Source organism: Capricornis sumatraensis, chromosome 16 (genome assembly GCF_032405125.1).
Source record: "Capricornis sumatraensis isolate serow.1 chromosome 16, serow.2, whole genome shotgun sequence".
NCBI lineage: Eukaryota > Metazoa > Chordata > Mammalia > Artiodactyla > Bovidae > Capricornis > Capricornis sumatraensis.
The window spans coordinates 51,402,508-51,423,068 of NC_091084.1; the positions used below are offsets into that span (position 1 = coordinate 51,402,508).

A 20,561-nucleotide genomic window follows, 5' to 3' on the forward strand; every position below is an offset into this window, starting at 1 on the left:
TCTAAGGAGGTCTGGCATATAGAAGAGCCCTGCCTACTTTTGAGAGAAAACAGTTCTTATGCCCATAATTCACTAGGTATAGACTTAGTCTCTTATGTAATTTGATCTGTGAGATCCTCCTACAACACATCTTTTCTGCCCAAACCTACAAAGGAACAGTGGTGTGACTCCCAGGGTATGACTCAGTAGTGATAGGACTCATCAGAAGTGGAAGACGGACACTGAGACAGCTTCCCCACTAACACAGGAGGAAGGTAATCACTGTAAGGAAGACAAACATCAGAACCAGAAGACAAGTTCACTTGGTAAGTACCATTTATTTTTCCATTTAAAGACTCTTTTCCAGAAGGAAGCAAGATTTCTTAACATGGTTACACTTTATTTACAACATCCAGTTATGAAAGCCAGTAAATTAGGGGGTATGGGTGAAGGAGACAAGTCTACTTTATTGTAAATCTAGAAATCATGGTCAAGATAACTTAGCCCTTGATGACCATGAGATTATAGCTCTTTTGCCTTTGGAGCTAGTTCCGTGAAGCCGTCCAATTTCAGATGTGTCCTAATGAGGAAGCAGGCAGCTTTGAGATGACCCTGGTGAAAACTGTACACTACTGCGATCTGGTCTGATATATCCAAAAAACAAGAGGCACAGTCAAGGGGCCAAGTGAAGAGGCCTGAAAAGGGATAAGAAGACTGACAAGGGATGGTGGGGACCCAAGACTAACCACAGGGAGCAGCATCACTTCACTTAGGCCAACCAGGTTAAGATGCAGTTGTCAGAACACAAGTGCAGGGAAAAGGGTCACTTTTCAGGAGCTGTGGCCTTTGGTAGAAAGTCACAGCACTGCCAAACGTGCCTGGCAGGAAGGGAGATGGGGAGTAAGTTCTTATCTCTAGTCTCATCTTATCTCCTGCCTCATATTGGTGGAGACCACTTAGAAACCAGAGTAGAAAACCACAAGAGTAGAAACGACTTAGAAAAGCAGTAGTGCATAAATGTCAGCTTCTGGGAACACAGAACAGGATCTGAGGGGACAGACAGAGAACAGACAGCACCGTGGGGAAGAGACCAAGACAGGGTCCCTGCAGCCTGACTTCTAGCCTCGCCCTACCTCCTCACCTCAGTCACAGGCTGGCTCCTGTGCACTCCTTTCCTTCCCAGCCCCTTCATCTTTTTCCTTCTACTCTCAACACTTTCTCTATCCTCATTCATAGTCCTATCTAGGAGAACCTTGAAATGAGAGAAAGCACAGCTCACGCAGAGGAATTCTGTGGGATAAAGTCATTACCACCAGCTTACATGAGTTGTCACCTTCCCAGCACTTTGGCTACCTAGGGAGAGAAATTCCAACGTTCTTTGAAGTTTATTGAATGCATCTTTGGTTTTACATATTAGTATTAACTGTTCAATAGTTTAGTCTCACTATGCCTCAGACACTGCCTTCTCCTTTAATCTTTATGACTTCTCTAGGACATACTACTTAAATTTCCTGAGGTCAACTGTATTTAATGAATGCGATAAAGAAATTTACCTCAAGCTCCTATTGCCAAGATCTGAAGTCAGGTGTGGAAAATTCCAAAGCTCAGACTGTTGACTGCTCTGCTATATTCATCCCAAGGAGGCTCAAGATATAGAAGACAAACTTTGTTACATGCTTCTTCCCTTGGCATTCCTCTAGTATACATAGGAACATATTCTGGTATGACACATTAGACCCTGAAAGTATATAAAACTATTTTCATGTCTTATTTCTAAATATATATCTCCCCCTTAGCCCATTACTATGGACTCTGAGTAAGGGCATTTATTTGGCCCAGTGTTCATATAGGTTTCATGCTACCCTGCCCTGAACACTATCTTTCTCCTTCCTGGAGAGAACCCTCTCCATTTCTGGAATCTTCTCCTAATTTAGCCTCCAAGAAAGTCAGAGAGTCCTTGCAGGGATCTACCTTTGGGCAGACACACAAACTGAGGTCCACTCAGCTCTTACCTATCAGAAATCACTCCGTTCCACCCTTTGGAAAGTCTTCACCTGCCCACATCTATCTTGATTTGGCCTGCAGATTAAATACTTCAGCTCATTCAATAGCCAACACTGGCCCCAAGATTAAATTTTGATTTAGAATAGACTCTAGAGAGTTCCAGGGGGCTGTCACTTTATCTTTCAGCATCAATATATCTCTTATCAATGGAGCCTTCACTCTGAATCTTGCCAATACAACTGAGAAATACTTCAGAGAAGACCTATATAGTTACATGAGTAAACAGTCACCTGTCTGCCTTAAGTTAATTTTTATTGATGCCATAACAGTACTCCTTGAGTCATACTGCATAAATATACTCCTACATTCCATTTAAATATGTATTTTGTCTTGTGTTTGGTAAACTCATGGCATAACACAGTAATAACCTGCTGTGACATTATTCTGTAACTTCAAAGAAATTTTATAGAATCTTATATAGTCAGTGAGCCTATTCATTATTATAGGACCTAAGAATATTCTTTCCTTATTTCTGAGGGGAAAAAGCTCTATCATATTTTGGGACAAAAGTGAGAAAGTGCATTTGTAACTAGCCATGGTCACTTTTCATAATGTCTGCTTAGCACCCAGTTCCTTCCAGCTGACTGGCATTCCAGGACTGGAGTCCCTGCATACCTGGCTCTCCATCCCCTTCAGCTCCATGTACCTGGTAGCCATGGTGGGAAATGTCACCATTCTGGCTGTGGTAAGGGTAGAGCATAGCCTGCACCAGCCCATGTACTTCTTTCTGTGCATGTTGGCTATCATTGACCTGGTTCTGTCTACTTCCACTATGCCCAAACTGCTGGGGATCTTCTGGTTTGGGGCTGGTGATATTGGGTTGGATGCCTGCTTGGCTCAGATGTTCCTCATTCACTGCTTTGCCACAGTGGAGTCAGGCATCTTCCTTGCTATGGCTTTTGACCGCTATGTAGCCATCTGCAACCCACTCCATCATACCACAGTGCTCACTCATACCATGGTGGGATGTTTGGGGATGGCTGCCCTCTGTCGGGGTGTCCTCTACATTGGACCCCTGCCTCTGATGATCCGCCTATGGCTGCCTCTTTATAAAACCCGTGTTATCTCCCACTCCTACTGTGAGCACATGGCTGTGGTCACCTTGGCATGTGGTGACAGCAGGATCAACAATATCTATGGATTGAGCATTGGCTTTCTGGTCTTGATCCTGGACTCAGTGGCCATTACTGCCTCCTATGTGATGATTTTCAGAACCGTGATAGGGCTGGCTACTCCTGAGGCCAGGCTGAAAACACTGGGGACATGTGGTTCCCACATCTGTGCTATCCTGATCTTTTATGTTCCCATTGCTGTTTCTTCCCTCATTCACCGATTTGGTCACCAGGTGCCCCCTCCAATCCACACCTTGCTGGCCAACTTCTACCTCCTTATTCCTCTAATCCTCAATCCTATTGTCTATGCAGTCCGCACCAAGCAGATCCGGGAAAGACTTCTCCAAATTCTCAAGACAGAAACTAAGATCAAATGACTGATATTTCTCTTAAATAGGCTCATGGAGAAAGCACTTACATATGGTGGGCAGTTTCCCATTTGGGAACTCCAGAAAGTCTGAGATGTTGGGTCCTGTGTTCTCTGGGTTTTGTAATTCCAAAGGAATGCTAAAAAAGGAAGTACAGACTTGTGGTTGCCAACGAGGAAAGCATGGGAGAGGAAGGGAGTAGGAGTTTGGGATTAGTACATGCAAATTATTATGTATAGAAAGATGAACAAGGTCCTACTGCATAGCTTACGGAACTATATTCAATATCCTGATAAACCATAATGGAAAAGTATAAGAATGTGTATACATATGTATGGCTGAATCACTTTTGTACAGAATTTAACCCTGTAAATCAAGTATACATCAATAAATTTTAAAAAGATTGTATAGCTCTCAATTCTCAAGTATAGGTGTTTTTTCTACTTACCAAAGTATATTTAAGCTATAGAGATGGCAAAACAATGACAACATCAGTAACATAAGTAGCAGTGTTTATTCAGCACTTAATTCTTACAAATACCCAGATATTTTCTGAAGTAGGTTGTATTATTCACATTTTAAACACAGAGCAGAATGCTTGCTTTGTGAACTATACAGAGCTTGACCTGCCTAGATCAAATGTCCTGTTTGGAGTTTATAATATATTGTGGTGTTACGGAATATTACTTACTGGCTTTAACACTTAAATCCTAGAAACTGGGTCATTTTATCAAAGTGGGCTTAGCGGCAACAAAAGCATTTTCTGATCTAAGCATTTAACAAATGAGATGCTGTTGAAAGTTGTATTAAAAACAAGAAGCATTCTAGAAGAAGACTGACTTGTAGGTCTGTTACGCATGAGGAATACCACTCATGAAAGAATGGCCTAGAAAAGAAAAATCAGCTCAGAGCAGGACAATGAGTCTAGAAAATCATGTCTCAGCATTGCCCTCATATCTTCCCCAAGGCTGCTCAACAAGGGGCCTGAAGCATGTGAGGACTCCATGGAAAGGAAATCCTTGCCCTTGCCACAGAAACTCTCATTAACCCTGATCCATCTGTAGGATCCCTGATCAAAATATGCTGTTTAGACAAATCACAAAATGAAGGGATGTGTGCTAGCATGTCTAGAAGCATTGACTTTACCCTCCGGATTAAATAGCAGCCCAATATCTAGAAAACGGCTAATATATAGCACTTAGCTATCAATTTAAAGAGTCACTAATGTAATTCTTACAACCCCACTGTAAGGGCAGAAATTACTATATCTTGCAGGTGAGGAAACTGATGCTCCCAGAAGTGACATAAACCCAGAAGTGAACTTGGGGAGTTTTGAGAGGTTAAAAAAAAAAACCTAGAAATTAAGATGTTTGCTTCTAATGTTAAAGCTTTTAGCCTTTTTAATCCTCCTTTACTTCATTTGGGAAAGAGCTGAAGACTACCTTCCAACTTCAGATGTATATGTGCTCACTCAGTTATGTCTGACTCTGTGACTCCACGGACTGTAGCCTGCCAGGCTCCTTTGTCCATGGATTCTCCAGGTGAGAATATTGGATTGAGTTGCCATTTTCTTCTCCAGGGGATCTTCCCAACCCAGGGCCTGTGTCTCTTGGGCTTCCTGCATCGGCAGGCAGATTTTTTTACCACATTCTTCAATGGTTTCCCAAGGTCAGATGATTGTGCATTTAACATTCCCAACACAACAGCCTTTAGCTACAACCATTATTCTCAGAAACTGGAGAACACAGATCACCAAAGCAGTCTCCTCTCAGAGCAACAGAGGGTACAACTGGATTCTATCAATGTCCAATGACAAACTCCACAATTCCATAAAATAAAATAGGCAAGAAGATGTTGAATATACTAAGCTTCATGTATACAAACTGTCACTGGGCCTCATATAAATGGAAGTAGTCAAATACAAAGAAAAGATCACTTCATGAGAATCAGAAAACATGACTTTCAGTTTTGCTTTGGCTATCCCAATTAATTGGAGTAATTCCACTTAATTTGAATAACTTGGGTTATCTAGAATGAGACATCTAGAATGTGTTCTAGTTTAGTTTGAATTACATTCATATTTCGTCTAGAATCTCTAATTTCCATCCCATCACTCGATCATGGCATTTATTGTTCCTGAGTCTTATGTCTGAGTTTGAAGTCAAATACGCTTAACTGTAAATGAAGAAGCAACAGAACAGAAGTTCTGTTTTACTCATTCCCACCATGGTTGGGGGCCAGGGGAAAATGTTTATAGGGCTCTCATGGACATTTCTGTGGAACACAAGAAAGGGCAAGACTCAGAACTCAGAACCACCTCTAAGACTAGTTTTAATATATCATCATACCACCAAGTTAACCTCAGGAGAAAAGTTAGAAACATTCTCCTTCAGTGCAGAACATTTTCTGAGAGTATCCTCAAGGGAGTTAGACAACTTGAACCCAACTTATGGCATTCTTCCTCTGGAATTCAGGCTAGGAAGCGTGTTGGTGGCCATCAACAATGATACATACTTATTCTGGGTGTGGATTTGCCTTTCTTGACAACAGAGTCTTGGCCAGCACTCCTATTTGAGGGCTTCCTGAGTGCAATTCACAGGCAGGACATCCCCCATGACACAATACTCAAAGAACAGACACTTCAGACAAGCAGGACAGGGCTCATGACCATGGGACCTACTGGTAGTATTACATTTCCTCACCAGCCAGAAGCAGCTGGCCTCAGAGAATGCCAGAGCCATCATCTTAAAACACAGCTAAAAAGCAGTTCAACAGGCAGCACTTCACAGGGCACTTTGCAGAAGTAGAGTCCCAACCTTTAGAACATAGCCTATGAACTGAACCAGACCTCTACATGGTGCTAGCTCCCTAAAAAGAATACAGGAGTCTAGGAACAAAGGAGTAGATGCAGAAGTGTTCCATGTATCACTCCCAATGATCTACTAGGGGAGTTTTTCTTCCTTTCCCTGCAAATCTTCATCCTACAGGATTGGAAGTCATGGTCCTCAAAAGGTGGTAGACTCTTGCCAAGATACAGCAAGGGTTCTACTGAGCTACAAGTAACAGCTTACCATCAGGCTCCTCTGGACCCCTATGTTCAGGAACAAATAGCTGAGAAGGGAAATTAACATACTGGCAGGAGTAACTGAATTGACAAGAGAGGACTGCTTATAGAACATGTGCCAGGAAAAATTTGTATGTGCAGAAGTCAGGTCATCCCCTGGGGCATTTTGTCATGTTCCCTCAGTTAACTGTAACCATGAGTGTACATATGCAATAATCCCCAAATAAGAACCTGAATAAGGTTTCAGCCCCCTCAGGAATGAAGGTCTGGATCACTCTACAGGCAAGCCATCAAGATTCATGATGTTGACAGCTAAGGGTGAAGGGAATTCCAAATAGGAGAGAATGAGTTAACAGTTGTGGCTCTGAGCAGAATTTTAGAAACTGGGGCTACAGAGTTTATCCATAGCAAGAAAGGCCTGTGGAAACTATGGTGAAATTTCTCCTAAAATCTGAAGTAGATCTGTGCAGTGTAAGAATGCATTGTAATGGCCATAAAACAAATGCATTTCAGATTTTACTGCAAGGAGCATATCTGATTGACAGCCTCAGTCATTGTGCTCTGGAGTTTATGACATTGCCTAAGGTCTGGTTATGAGCTGCTTCCAACCCTTGGATGAGCACAGCGCCAATAAGGCACAGGTCTATTGTAGTGCGATACTGGATTCCTCATGAGCTCTGTTGGCTCACGATACAGCTTTGCCAAAGTGGTCTTAGAAATGATAGCTTATGGTGAACGATGTCAGAATCATGATCTCTGAAGATTTAGCTTCGGGACCAGAGACCAGTCTTGATCACTCAGGTCTCTTGTATGGCAGAAGTTTTATTACAGTGAAAAGAGACAGAGAAAGCTTCTGACATAGACATCATGAGGTCAGCGAAGAGTGCCCCTTGGCATTGGCAAGTTGGTATAAACCCCCCACAAGTCTCCCCTTTCTGGGGCTGCCTTCAGTCATTACAAATCACCATGCAACTGCAGAGCAGGGCTCATCACTTGCTTCACACAGAGCATGTCACTCAGTTACACAAGGACACCATAGAGTTAATAAAGTAGAAAACATATACTGAAAAAGCAGAGAGGCTAGAGCTCCAAGTGTTCTTACCGTGTCCTGAAGATCCTGGACGAGCCCCCAAGATGATAGTTTATGGTGAATGGTATCAGATTCATGATCTCTGAAGAAGATTTAGCTTAGGGACCAGGGACCAGGCTTGATCACTTAGAGCTTTTGTGGAGCAGAATTTTATTAAAGTGAAAAGGGACAGAAAGGTTCTGACATAGATATCAGAAGGGAGATGGAGAGTTCCCCCCCTCCCTAGTCTTAGCAAGGGAATTATACAGTTATTACAATAAATCAAAAGAATGTCTCAAGGTTGTAGAGATCGTACCAGACGCATTCCCACAGTTTACATTTTACCATATCAGGATTAGTCGGAAGGTTTTCAAGAAGGAGAAACTGTCCTCAAGCAGGATACATTCTTTCTATATAATCCTTAGGAATGAATGTAGAAAAAATAAGTTTGTCCTTTCCTCCTCCTTGAGAATTCCAGACCCCTATCTCCTCCTTGTGAGCCCCAGACCCCTTTCTCCTTCAGGGATCCCAGACTTATCAACCTGCCTAGGAACTGACTCTCTCATTAATACACTCAAGTCTAAGACTTTTCTTCTCTTTCCTCCTTCCCTCTCATATCATAACTGCATTGGGATTTCATGGTTCCTCCAGCCTCAGGATTCCTCTCTCTTACTTCCTGAGCATTTAGATGTGTCTACTTCTGACACTAATTTAATGTACCCTCAGAGTGCAAATTCTAATGCAAGTATGGCAACTCCAACTGAAAAATCAACTTGTGTTCACAGGTCAGTCCTGTGGGGAAAGCTAATACCTCTGACTATACACCTGATAGAGAAAATGTTTACATACTGAGATATAGGGAAGTTTTTTTGGCTTATACATGGTTCAGCTTGAATACGGTGTGAACTCAAACCACTTCATTCATGACCTATGAAACACACAGCACATGGCCTTTAACCATTAAGGGGAAGAATGTCCATTTCAAAGCAAAGGATGACTCCCTTCCTGCGGTTTTCATGTTAACTCTCCTTCAAAGGTAAAGTTTTCCTTCCCAGACACCAAGGCTCTGTTGTCTCACTGTATACATACATACTGTCTCTTTTGAAACTTTGAATATTTGCATGTCACATTTATACCTTATCAGATCAGAAAAAGGAACATGAAACTATGTGGAAACACAAACTGAGCAGTTTCTTGTATGGAGAGGCTATCTCCTAGGCTACAGTCCTCAGTTTAGCTCAAGAAACTCTTTCCTGTTTTAGGTTGTTTATTACATCCATCAATAAGCTCCTGATGAGATTCTTCTGAAAGACTGCTCTCAGACCTTGGGAAATGAAAGCTGTGTAACTGTCACGATCCTCAATACATAGATTACCAATGCTTTTTTTCCTTACCCTAAAACAGAAAACAGGAGGGATTTGCTAGTGCAGATAAATCTGAAGGATTTTGTTTCAAAAGTGTCCTCAATGTCCTCAAACATTCAAGTTCAATATACAACTGAAGCAGAGCAGCTACCTTGAACTTAACAGGCATTTTCACCATTCACTTGGTGACTCAGCTGGTGAAGACTCTGCCTGCAATACGGAAGACCTGGGTTCAACCCCTGGGTTGGGAAGATCCCCTGGGGAAGGAACCACTACCATTCCAGTATTTTGGCTGGAGAATTTCATGGAGTCACAAAGAGTCAGACACCACTGAGTGACTTTCACTATTCACAATGCTTTATAACAGGGGCCCCCAACCTCTGGGATATAATGCCTCATAATCTGAGGTGAAGCTGATGTAATAAAGTGCACAATAGATGTAATGCTCTTGAATCATCCCCAAACCATCCCCTACCCTGTCCATAGAAAAGTTGTCTTCCAGGAAACTGGTCAATGGTGCCCAAAAGCTGGGGATCGCTGCCTTATTAGAAGGGAGGCAGTTACAAGAATAGCTTGAGACTGCTCTAGACTTGCAGATTGAGGAAACTCAGCTGAGACAATATCAGTTTTCCCCATAACAGCTTATTTTTAAGTGTCTGCCTACTACCATTGAGTTATCACTTTGAGTTTTCATTCATAAGTTGCTCCTCCCTCTCACTCCCATCTGTTTTACACAGAACATATGGGAAGAGAGTATAAAGGATATATTACTAACTGCTTGGCCTTTGTCAGGACAAGAATTCAGAACACCTCTGGATTTTTAGATGAAGCAGACTAAAATACTGCTGAAGGTACCTCAGCAAGTTGTGTGGATGGCCAATGTGAGTTGTTTGGACTTTCTTCTGACATGGAGGCCTCTTTCTCCATCTGTTCTCAGAGGTTTGCCCTGTCTTCATCTCTACTGAGCCTACTCTGAAAGTACCTGTTACTTATTTAATAGCTATTACCTAAAGGAACACTCAGGCCCAAACCTAAACTTTGATATTAGAACATTTATAACTCATAGAATGATCTTCACTCATTTTGGTTCACAACCACAAGTATTAGTGCCCCCAGCCTTCTTATACTGTTAGGACTGACAAGTTACACAAGGACGTTTCTGCCCACAAGTCTGCTTTCTATTAGTAAGTTTTTTTCTTTTGTTTTGTAGGGAAAGGGAAGATTTACTGTCTGTTTGTGGTGCTTCAGACTCTTCATCCTAGCTTGACAGCTGCAGTTTTAGAATTCTCAGCCTCTATAATTGCATAAACCAGTTCCTTGTAATAGCTTTCATATGCTTACTTTATTGAACCTGTTCCCTGGGGAACTGAGTTATCCACAATACAGTAACTATAATAATTTAAATTGCATGCCCACACAGAGCCCTTTCTATTTTCCATCTGTTCTTGAACTTCTCTCAATCCAGATAAGCCCCTATGACCCCAAATACCCTATGCTGGTCTTTTAGGATGAGCAACTTTTGATTCCCCTTTTTCCTCTTGATTGAGGACCAGTTTGGTGGAGAGGAAACTAGGAGGAGGACTCCCAATTTTCTGAGACTCAAGTGTAGTTGTTTGTTTTCATTAAAAGTGTAGGAATTTTAAGTTTATACCTTTAACACACTGTGTATGTTAACTGGATTTGTTCTTTGGTTTCTAGACCGCTCTCCCTTTGACCTTGCAAGTTCAGCCTTAAGGAAGTCACCCATTGACTTCAAGCACCAGACAAAGGAAGGAGTCTATTATCCCTGGCCAGGGTTTTCATTCAACACAGTTTTCCCAATGAGGACACTGAGTTCAACTTGAGATTTCAATGAGGACATTGAGATCAACTTAAGCCCAACAAGATTACCCAGCTGTTGAGACAGATGTCTACATGGTAGAAAGTTCTTTTCCTTTTTAAGAAAATTTTATAACTTTTTACTTTCTATAGAGGTGTAGCCAATTAACAAACAATGTCATGATAGTTGCAGGTGAACAGCGAAGGGATTCAGTCATACATATACATGTATCCCTTCTCCCCCAACTCCCTTCCCATCCAGCCTGGTATATAACATTGAGCAGAGTTCCAGGTGCTATATAGTAGGTCCTTATTGGTTATCCATTTTAAATACAACAGGGTGTATATGCTCATCCCAAACTCCCCAACTACCCCTTCCCCATATATTTTCCCCTGAAAACCATTAGCTCTTTTTTTTAATTTTAATTTTTATTTTACTTTACAATACTGTATTGGTTTCGCCATACATTGACATGAATCCACCACGGGTGTACATGCATTCCCAAACATGAACCCCCCTCCCACCTCCCTCCCCATAACATCTCTCTGGGTCATCCCTGTGCACCAGCCCCAAGCATGCTGTATCCTGCATCAGACATAGACTGGCGATTCGATTCTTACATGATAGTATACATGTTTCAACAACCCAAAACCTGTGGGACACTATAAAAGCAGTGCTAAGAGGAAAGTTCATAGCAATACAGGCATACCTCAAGAAACAAGAAAAAAGTCAAATAAGCAACTAGCTCTTTCTTGAAATCTGTGAGTCTGTCTGTTTTTTAAGTTCATTTGTATCATATGTCTTTTTAGATTTCACATATAAGGGATGTCATGTAATATTTCTCCTTCTCAGACTGATATTTCTGAGTCTCCACATTTATAGTGAGGCAGTGGTTTCAGAAATAGCTCATCTCATGAACTTCATTGAAAAATGTTGGAATAACATTGCTGAATGAGGACTCATGATCAGGTGTGAAGGCTGAGCAGAATGGCAATTGGGTACATAACTAGATTGCTTAACCATGTCATTCCCCAAATTCAGTCCATCCTATGAGTCTGTCAACCAAATTCCATGAGCTGGTTCAATTTTCCTGCTAACTGGCAGAGTAACTACCACGTTGTCAGTGTTAATTTGGCATTGCTTCCTGGGGTAGAAGGATTCTTGGACATATAGGCTTTTTCTAAACCTCCACTGTATCAAGAAACTCCAGACTCAAAACTGAAACCTTCCTGGCACCTGAATGCCAGCTTAAACTCAGTGCTGCCCATGCTCTCACCTGGAACATGGTTATTTTCATCCTTGACTTGCAACCCACTCTATTCAGGTGATCCTCTACTCTTTCCATGAGTGTTCTGTGGCTCAACACATTGAAGTATGTTCTGCTACTAGAATGTTTTAGCTGTTGTTCATACAAAGGTGAATATGTTCAATATAACTAACAGTCTAGCAAAGACATCCATTCAAGCATGATTCCACTAAGATGAAGTTGAGCTGATAGTTAAGCAATAAAGGACATAACTGCACCTAAAGAACATGACTGCACCTAAAGAGAAGTCGAAAAAACTGGAAATGTAAAGATATTGAGAGAGAGAGAGAGGAGTTTGGTATTATCCAAGAAAGAAAGGTGGTGTAGATGATCTGTAGGAGTTAAGAACGGTGGTTTCTAAGCTCTAATTACATTCCTTTCTCCTATAGGTATTAAATAAGGCCTTGGAGCTAAGTAAATATTTTAGTGCCAGACATCCATTTAACACGTCTAAGCTCTTTAGGTTTGTTTGCTTCATTAGTTTTCATAACCACCTTACAACATAAGTACTATTACCCTGGTTTAGGGGCTTCCCAAGTGGCGTAAGCGGTAAAGAATGCCCCTGCTGATGCAAGAGATGTAGGTTCGATCCCTGGGTGGGGAAGATCCCCTGGAGAAGGAAATACCAACCCACTCAAGTATTCTTGCCTGGAAAATCCCATGGCCAGAGGAACCTGGTGGGCTCAAGTCCATGGGGTCACAAAGAGTCAAACAACCGAGCCCTCACACACACACCCTCATTTTGCAGGCAAGAAAATACTGAGAATACATAGGTTAAGTATGGATAGATTCAGAGGACACACAGGTGATAAGTGGTAGAGCCATGTGTTAAACAGTCTAACAGAATTTGTGCTTTCAGTACTGTTTATTTCATCACCACAGAAATTGAAATATTGGTTTCGTTGATTAAACTGAATTGGAATATAGGACCAAGATTTAAAACCATCATTACTTGTTCCCTTCTCAATCCAAAGTGATATTCTGATAGACTGAGTAGACACTCGCTGCAGCCAGCACAGCAGGTAGGGATTGAAAGTGGTCAACACACAGTTTGGGAAAAAGAAACTAGAGACAGAATTAAAGTTTTAAAGATGGGACTGGGGGACTCAAGACCTCTTGGACCAACAGCCCTGTTGCTTGGAGCCACATCACTTTTATTTAGTGTCTTGGCATGCAGAAAGTATCGGTTGTGCTATGATAAAATCAGCTTCCTCTGTTCTGTCATGTCTCTCATTTTATTGATTAGTTTGAACTGTTATTTTCTTGTACAAGGAGTATCCCCCAGCTGTAGATCATAGACCCACATATGTCTTGGAAAAACATTGGTGTGTGAACAAGCAGCATTCTGAACTTGCATTGACCCGGCGTTCCAAGATCCACACTATGTTTTTCCTTAGCTTACCGGGGCATAATGATCCCAGCTAATAACCCGATGTACTTTTGCTGAGATTATACTGTATTGCTATACTTTGCTTTTATTCTTTTCCCATGGTGTTTTTCTCATGGCTTAGCCAGAGAAACAGGCAGCTGATTATTAACCCCTGCAGACACTAACCACGTTTATGAAGAAAAATCCATTTTTTACCTGCAGGCTACAGAAAGCCATAGGACTAGAGACAACTACTCAGTAAAAAGCATGGGAAAGTAGTATTTGCTGTTCCCAATCTCCATTAAACAGATGTATCGTTATGCATTCCTTGAGAAGGGACTATTAAGATATGGAGAGAGGAGTCAGAAGTGTTTCTACTTCTGCCCCTTTCAGGGAAGTGGCTAAGTCCCTGCATGAAAACAGGGAGGTTAATCTGCTCCCCTCACACTGATCAAGCAGTAGAAACCAGCAGAAAGGGATGCTACAACACCAGAAGTGTTGGTCAGGAACAAAAATGCAAGATTTTAAAGCTATCTGGGTAAGTCGGAAAATGGCTTTGAGGGCAAGGATAAGAAACTTTTTTCAGTGTTAGGCAGTCATTAGTGGGGAAGGTAAATGCTTCCAAAAGGTACGTTGTCAGAGAGATGGATGTTTATGGCTTGTTATTTGACAGCCAAGTTGAAGAATGATTATCTACAAACATGTATTAGTTGGTGGTCATTGCCAAAGAGAAATATTACTGCTGACCAAGAGATAAAGAGTTAAGTAACAGCAGCTAGAAGGGGAAACACATGTACTGACTTTGAATTAACCGCTCAAACGTCCCCATTTTTTGGCTATTGATACCACCACCTCTATAAAGAACATGGAGTAAGGCAGCCAAGAAGAAGTCTGCTTATAGGAAAAAGGAAGATAATAGCTTGTATCCTATTACATGCATCCTTAACTCACGTACAGTGAATCCAGACTTAACTGTTCATGGAAGGATTGTTTCCTACCTAGATCTACCCCACAGAATTCTTGATAACATAGGACAGGTAAATCCAGGAGAAGCCCCACACGGGGGCTTGGACTTCTGAGTGGTAGAACACAGTAATGTAAAGAAACAGAAGATTCAGTTACCCTGTCATGTGCTTTTCCTAGGAATGACAAGTATCCCTGCTCTGACCTGGACTGCTTCCACAAAACCAGACAGCCTAAGTGTAAGACTGCTTAAAATCATTTCACATTGAACCCAGCTCCAGAGCTGTCCTGTAACCATAAACAAGAATTTCCCAGGTGATCCGAGTAGTCTTCAGTTAGAACAATTAGGCTCACACATCATGTGAACAGCTGTGAACCATCAACCTTTAGTTCCTTTGAGACAAAATTCCTAAAACAAGCCCAAAGAAATACTGCTAGTGAAGCAGGCTATATTAAGCTCTCCACTAGGATTTAATGTTGTGTCTAGACACCAGATTTTGAAAAGTAGCAACTTCTGACTTAGGCCTGAGCTCAACATGTTAGGTTGAGCAGCAACTCCTGTTCCCATAGGATTACTGCAAACAGCTGAGTCACTCTGGGGCTTCCCAGTGGTAAAGAACCTGCCTGCTAACTCAGGGGATATAAGAGACACAGGCATGATCCCTGGGTCAGGAAGATCCCCTGGAAGAGGGCATGGCCACACACTCCAGTACTCTTTGCCTGGAGAACCCCATAGACAGAGGAGCCTGGTGAGCTGCAGTCCACAGGGTCACCACACAAGAGTCAGACACGACTGAAAGTGACTTAGGCACGCATACATGTCATTATTGCAAGGAGCACTTCTCCTGAATCGAGTAGTTCTTGTTAGTTGTCCTTGCTCTCATCTTCCCTGATGTAAACTTCCTTCCTCATCCTTTTCTCCAGGCTTTGACCAGTTACCCTCCTCCAATATGATAGCTGCCATTTTTACACCAATTGGCATTGTTATTGGGTTGTTTACCTACCCTGTGACATCCTTAAGAATTCTGAAAGGGACAACAGGAAACAGCATCCTAAGATTCTCTTTCATGTTGTAACCAAGGTAGGGATAAAGGTCTTCATTTTTGTACACAAATGAAAATAATCACTCTATAGGAACCTAGCCACAGGTGAGGCTCTTTAATCCTTCTGCACTGTCTTGTTCATAAGCAATGAACAGCATCTGTGAGATTCTGAATCAAGCACATAGCTTAGCCTTTAGTCAGAAGTTACTACTCATGCGCTAAGGAAAACTTAATTTAAGCAATAGACAAATGGAAATAGCAGGGCCCTGTGGTCTTCCCCCTCCCCCACATGTTATCTGCCTGCCTTTTGACTGTGGAAAAACTTTAACCAAATTTTTATCAGAGTGAGAAAATGAAACAAAGGGAAACAGTCAAAGAAAACCCTTAATAGCTTAGTCACTAAGCAAAGTTAAGAACCTCTAGTTCCTCAAGGATTATATATAATATTCCAAGCCATTTCCTGTGAGCTGTCTTATAGACACTGAAAAACTCACCAGGTAGAAGTTAACTACTTGACCCAACTATGGCCATGACATAAGCTGCCACAATTCAGAGAACTGGCCTCAAGGAGATGGGGACAAACAGACACTGGAACTGAAGATTAATGGTACTTAATTAGGATGATGCTGGTCAGAACACATGACCAATTTCTAGATGACTGTCAGAGCTGACTGTGCTGTTTCTGCATATAGCCCCCTCCCTCAGTCTATGAAAGCTATTTCCCCCTGACTGTAGAGGAGGGTGTAAGCCTTTGGACAGCAGTCCCCCTTGACCCCAGTTGCTAGCATCCAAAATAAAGCATACTGTCCTTTCCACCAATCTGGCCTCTTTATTGGCTTCTTAGTGGCAAGCAGCTGGACCCTAGTTTCGATTACCAAGTTGAGTGCTTTAGGAAGTGCACCTTGATATCAAAAGTTTCTCAGTTAATTTCAGGCACTGGAATGAGTTTTAAGTTGTTGGATTAACAATCTGAGTTGTTCAAACTTTTTGATGTGCAAGTCCCTTTCTACATCTGTTCCCTGAAGTTTGGCCTATCCTCATCTCTGAGCCCACTCTTAGAAAGTCCGTTATGCATTTAATAGCTATTGTCTAAAGGGACTGTCAGCCCTTAACTACAGCTTTGTTATTAGAACATAGCTCATAGCTAGTGTCTTTGCCCATTTTGATGACAAAGAGTTTAATTTATATTTCATAGATGGTATGAAAATAGTTTCCTGCTTGGACTAAGCTTCTGTCCCTGGTGTGCTCCTCGTTTGTGTTAACAGTTTGGGATGTTAGGATAGCCAATGGGAATTTGCTGAATGACTCAGGGAACTCAAAATAGGGCTTTGTAACAACCTAGAGGGGTGGGATGGAGACTCAAGAGAGGGGATATACCTATGGTTAATTCATGCTGATGTTTGGCAGAAACCAACACAATATCTAAGGCTAATTCATGTTGATGCTTGGCAGAAATCAATAATGTAAAGTAAGTATCTTTTAATAAAATGATTTTAGGATGTTAAGAGGTATATAGAGACATCTAGCAATTGGAAAGTATTTTTCTAAGTTCTTCTATAATGCGGCACCTCCCACATGGAGAAGTCATAAGTGGGCCTAGTAAAATCACAAGGGTAAACAAAAAAATCTTTCAAGACTGGGCCCTGAGCATCTTTCATGTACTCCTTTCTGGGTATGAAATTCATGTTGTTCATGTCAAGTTTAAACTAATGAACTAATAATCATCTGGCCCCCTTTCCTAATGATCAGGCCCAAAGATTCCCACATAGGGGAAATTCTAAAATGAATTAAGACTCTGGGAGAGGTTGGGCTGGAAGCAGTGGCTTTGGCCTGAGAGAAGACATCCAAACAATTTGATGGGAATGATACAATAGAAAATAAATGTGGAGTTTGGGTCTTGTTCCTCCCCCGCATTGCCTTGCAACAAGCAGTGTCTACTTAACATTTGTGCTGACTTGGGTATACTCAAGTCATTGATAACCAAGCAACTCTGTGCTCATGAGAACAGGTAAGATTCCTCCAGTTCCATTCTTCTTTCTCAAGATTGATTTGGCTATTTGAGGTTTTTTGTATTCCCATACAAATTGTGAAATTATTTGTTCTAGTTCTGTGAAAAATGCTGTTGGTAGCTTGATAGGGATTGCATTGAATCTGTAGATTGTTTTGGGTAGTAAACTCCTTTTCACTATATTGATTCTTCCAGTCCATGAACATGGTCTATTTCTCCATCTATTTGTGTCCTCTTTGATTTCTTTCACCAGTGTTTTCTATATATAGGTCTTTAGTTTCTTTAGGTAGATATATTCCTAAAGAATGGTGAACAGAATTGTTTCCTTAATTTCTCTATTTTCTCACTATTAGTGTATAGGAATGCAAGGGATTTGTGTGTGTTGATTTTATATCCTGCAACTTTACTATGTTCATTGATTAGCTCTAGTAATTTTCTGGTGGAGTCTTTAGGGTTTTCTATGTAGAGGATCATGTCATCTGCAAACAGTGAGAGTTTTACTCCTTTTCCAATTTGGGTTCCTTTTATTTCTTTTTCTGCTCTGATTGCTGTGGCCAAAACTTCCAGAACTATGTTGAATAGTAGCAGTGAAAGTGGGCACCCTTGTCTTGTTCCTGACTTTAGGGGAAATGCTTTCAATTTTTCACCATTGAAGATAATGATTGCTGTGGGTTTGTCATATATAGCTTTTATTATGTTGAGGTATGTTCCTTCTATTCCTGCTTTCTGCTGCCTGACTTCAGGCTCTACTGCAAAGCCACAGTATTCAAGAACAGTATGGTACTGGCACAAAGACAGAAATATAGATCAACGGAACAAAATAGAAAGCCCAGAGATAAATCCATGCACCTGAGGACACCTTATCTTTGACAAAGGAGGCAAGAATATACAATGGAGAAAAGACCATCTCTTTAACAAGTGGTGCTGGAAAACTGGTCAACCACTTGTAAAAGAACGAAACTAGAACACTTTCTAACACCATACACAAAAATAAACTCAAAATGGATTAAAGATCTAAATGTAAGACCAGAAACTATAAAACTCCTAGAGGAGAACATAGGCAAAACACTCTCCAACATAAATCACAGCAGGATCCTCTATGACCCACCTCCCAGAATACTGGTAATAAAAGCAAAAATAAACAAATGGGACCTAGTTAAAATTAAAAGCTTCTGCACAACAAAGGAAACTATAAGCAAGGTGAAAAGACAGCCTTCAGAATGGGAGAAAATAATAGCAAATGAAGCAACTGACAAACAATTAATCTCTAAAATATACAAGCAACTCCTGCAGCTCAATTCCAGAAAAATAACTGACCCAGTCAAAAAATGAGCCAAAGAACTAAACAGACCATTTCTCCAAAGAAGATATACAGATGGCTAACACATACATGAAAAGATGCTCAGCATCACTCATTATCAGAAAAATGCAAATCAAAACCACAATGAGGTACCATTTCATGCCAGTCAGAATGACTGCTATCCAAAAGTCTACAAGAAATAAATGCTGGAGAGGGTGCAGAGAAAAGGGAACCCTCTTCCACTGTTCGTGGGAATGCAAACTAGTACAGCCACTATGGAGAACAGTGTGGAGATTCCTTAAAAAACTGGAAATAGAGCTGCCATATGACCCAGCAATCCCACTGCTGGGCATAAACACTGAGGAAACCAGAATTGAAAGGGACACATGTACCCCAATGTTCATCACAGCACTGTTTATAATAGGACATGGAAACAACCTAGATGTCCATCAGCAGATGAATGGATAAGAAAGCTGTGGTACATATACACAATGGAGTATTACTCAGCCATTAAAAAGAATATGTTTGAATCAGTTCTAATGAGATGGATGAAACTGGAGCCTATTATACAGAGTGAAGTAAGCCAGAAAGAAAAACACCAATACAGTATACTAATGCATATATATGGAATTTAGAAAGATGGTAACAATAACCCTGTATGCGAGACAGCAAAAGAGACACATATCTGTAGAATAGTCTTTTGAACTCTGTGGGAGAGGGCGAGGGTGGGATGATTTGGGAGAATGGCATTGAAACATGTATAATATCATATATGAAATGAATCACCAGTCCAGGTTCGATGCATGATACAAGATGCTTGGGGCTGGTGCACTGGGATGACCCAGAGGGATGGTACGGGGAGGGAGGTGGGAGGGGTGGTCAGGATTGCAACACGTGTACACCCATGGTGGTTTCATGTTGATGTATGGCAAAATCAATACAATACTGTAAAGTAATTAGCCTCTAATTAAAATAAATTTATATTTTTAAAAAATGAAAAAAGAAAAAACAGGTAAGATACAGCTACACACAGTTCATGTCCCTAACTCCTCTTACACTCTCAGAACTGACATATTATTCAAGGACATTTCTACTCCCCAAGTCTGCTTCTCCCTAGTGGACATAGGTTCTTATTTTGTTTTCCAGTGAGGGAGAAGGATTTACTATCTGTATTTGGTGCTATGGGCTCTTCATCCAAGGGACTCCTACATTCTTTGATACAGGGGATTGTGCTGTACATGCTCTTTGTCCTATAGTAGTTAATATCTCCAGGAGATGTTAACACAGAACAGAACAAATAAATAAATAAACTAAAAAAAAACCTGAAAAACCTTAAAAAAAATAAGACCCCAGTGAATGAGACTATCAGAAGGGGAATTACTAGAACAGATGGATTGCTAACAGCAGTGGTCACATATTTGGATTAGTATGCTCATAAGACGCAATAGGCTTTAACTTGGCATAAAGTTGGCTTAGCTTTGTAGAAGTAAACAGGACAGTCCTCTATCCTCAGTCCCATTGGGGAGGTCCTGAACTATGCAGCCTCTTGGACCCCTCATCCCGGCAGACATGAAGATGAGCGAGGATGAGGCTAACATGAGTTATACTCCACCATACAGAAGCTCCTGTGTTGATATCCTATTGGGATCCTGCCTTTTCAATTATATATGTCCAAGACCAGTGCTACAGACCCCTGGGTCCAGGTACAGTCTCACAGATAAGAAGATGCTATC

General features: G+C 41.2%; 1 protein-coding gene across 1 annotated transcript; it reads left to right on the forward strand.

Moving 5' to 3' along the window:
* The first annotated feature begins 2,578 nt into the window (after positions 1–2,578).
* On the forward strand, positions 2,579–3,532 carry LOC138093164 (olfactory receptor 52M1). The gene has a single exon (XM_068989277.1). The coding sequence runs from the start codon at positions 2,579–2,581 to the stop codon at positions 3,530–3,532; it is 954 nt and encodes a 317-aa protein (XP_068845378.1).
* The last annotated feature ends 17,029 nt before the right edge of the window (positions 3,533–20,561 follow it).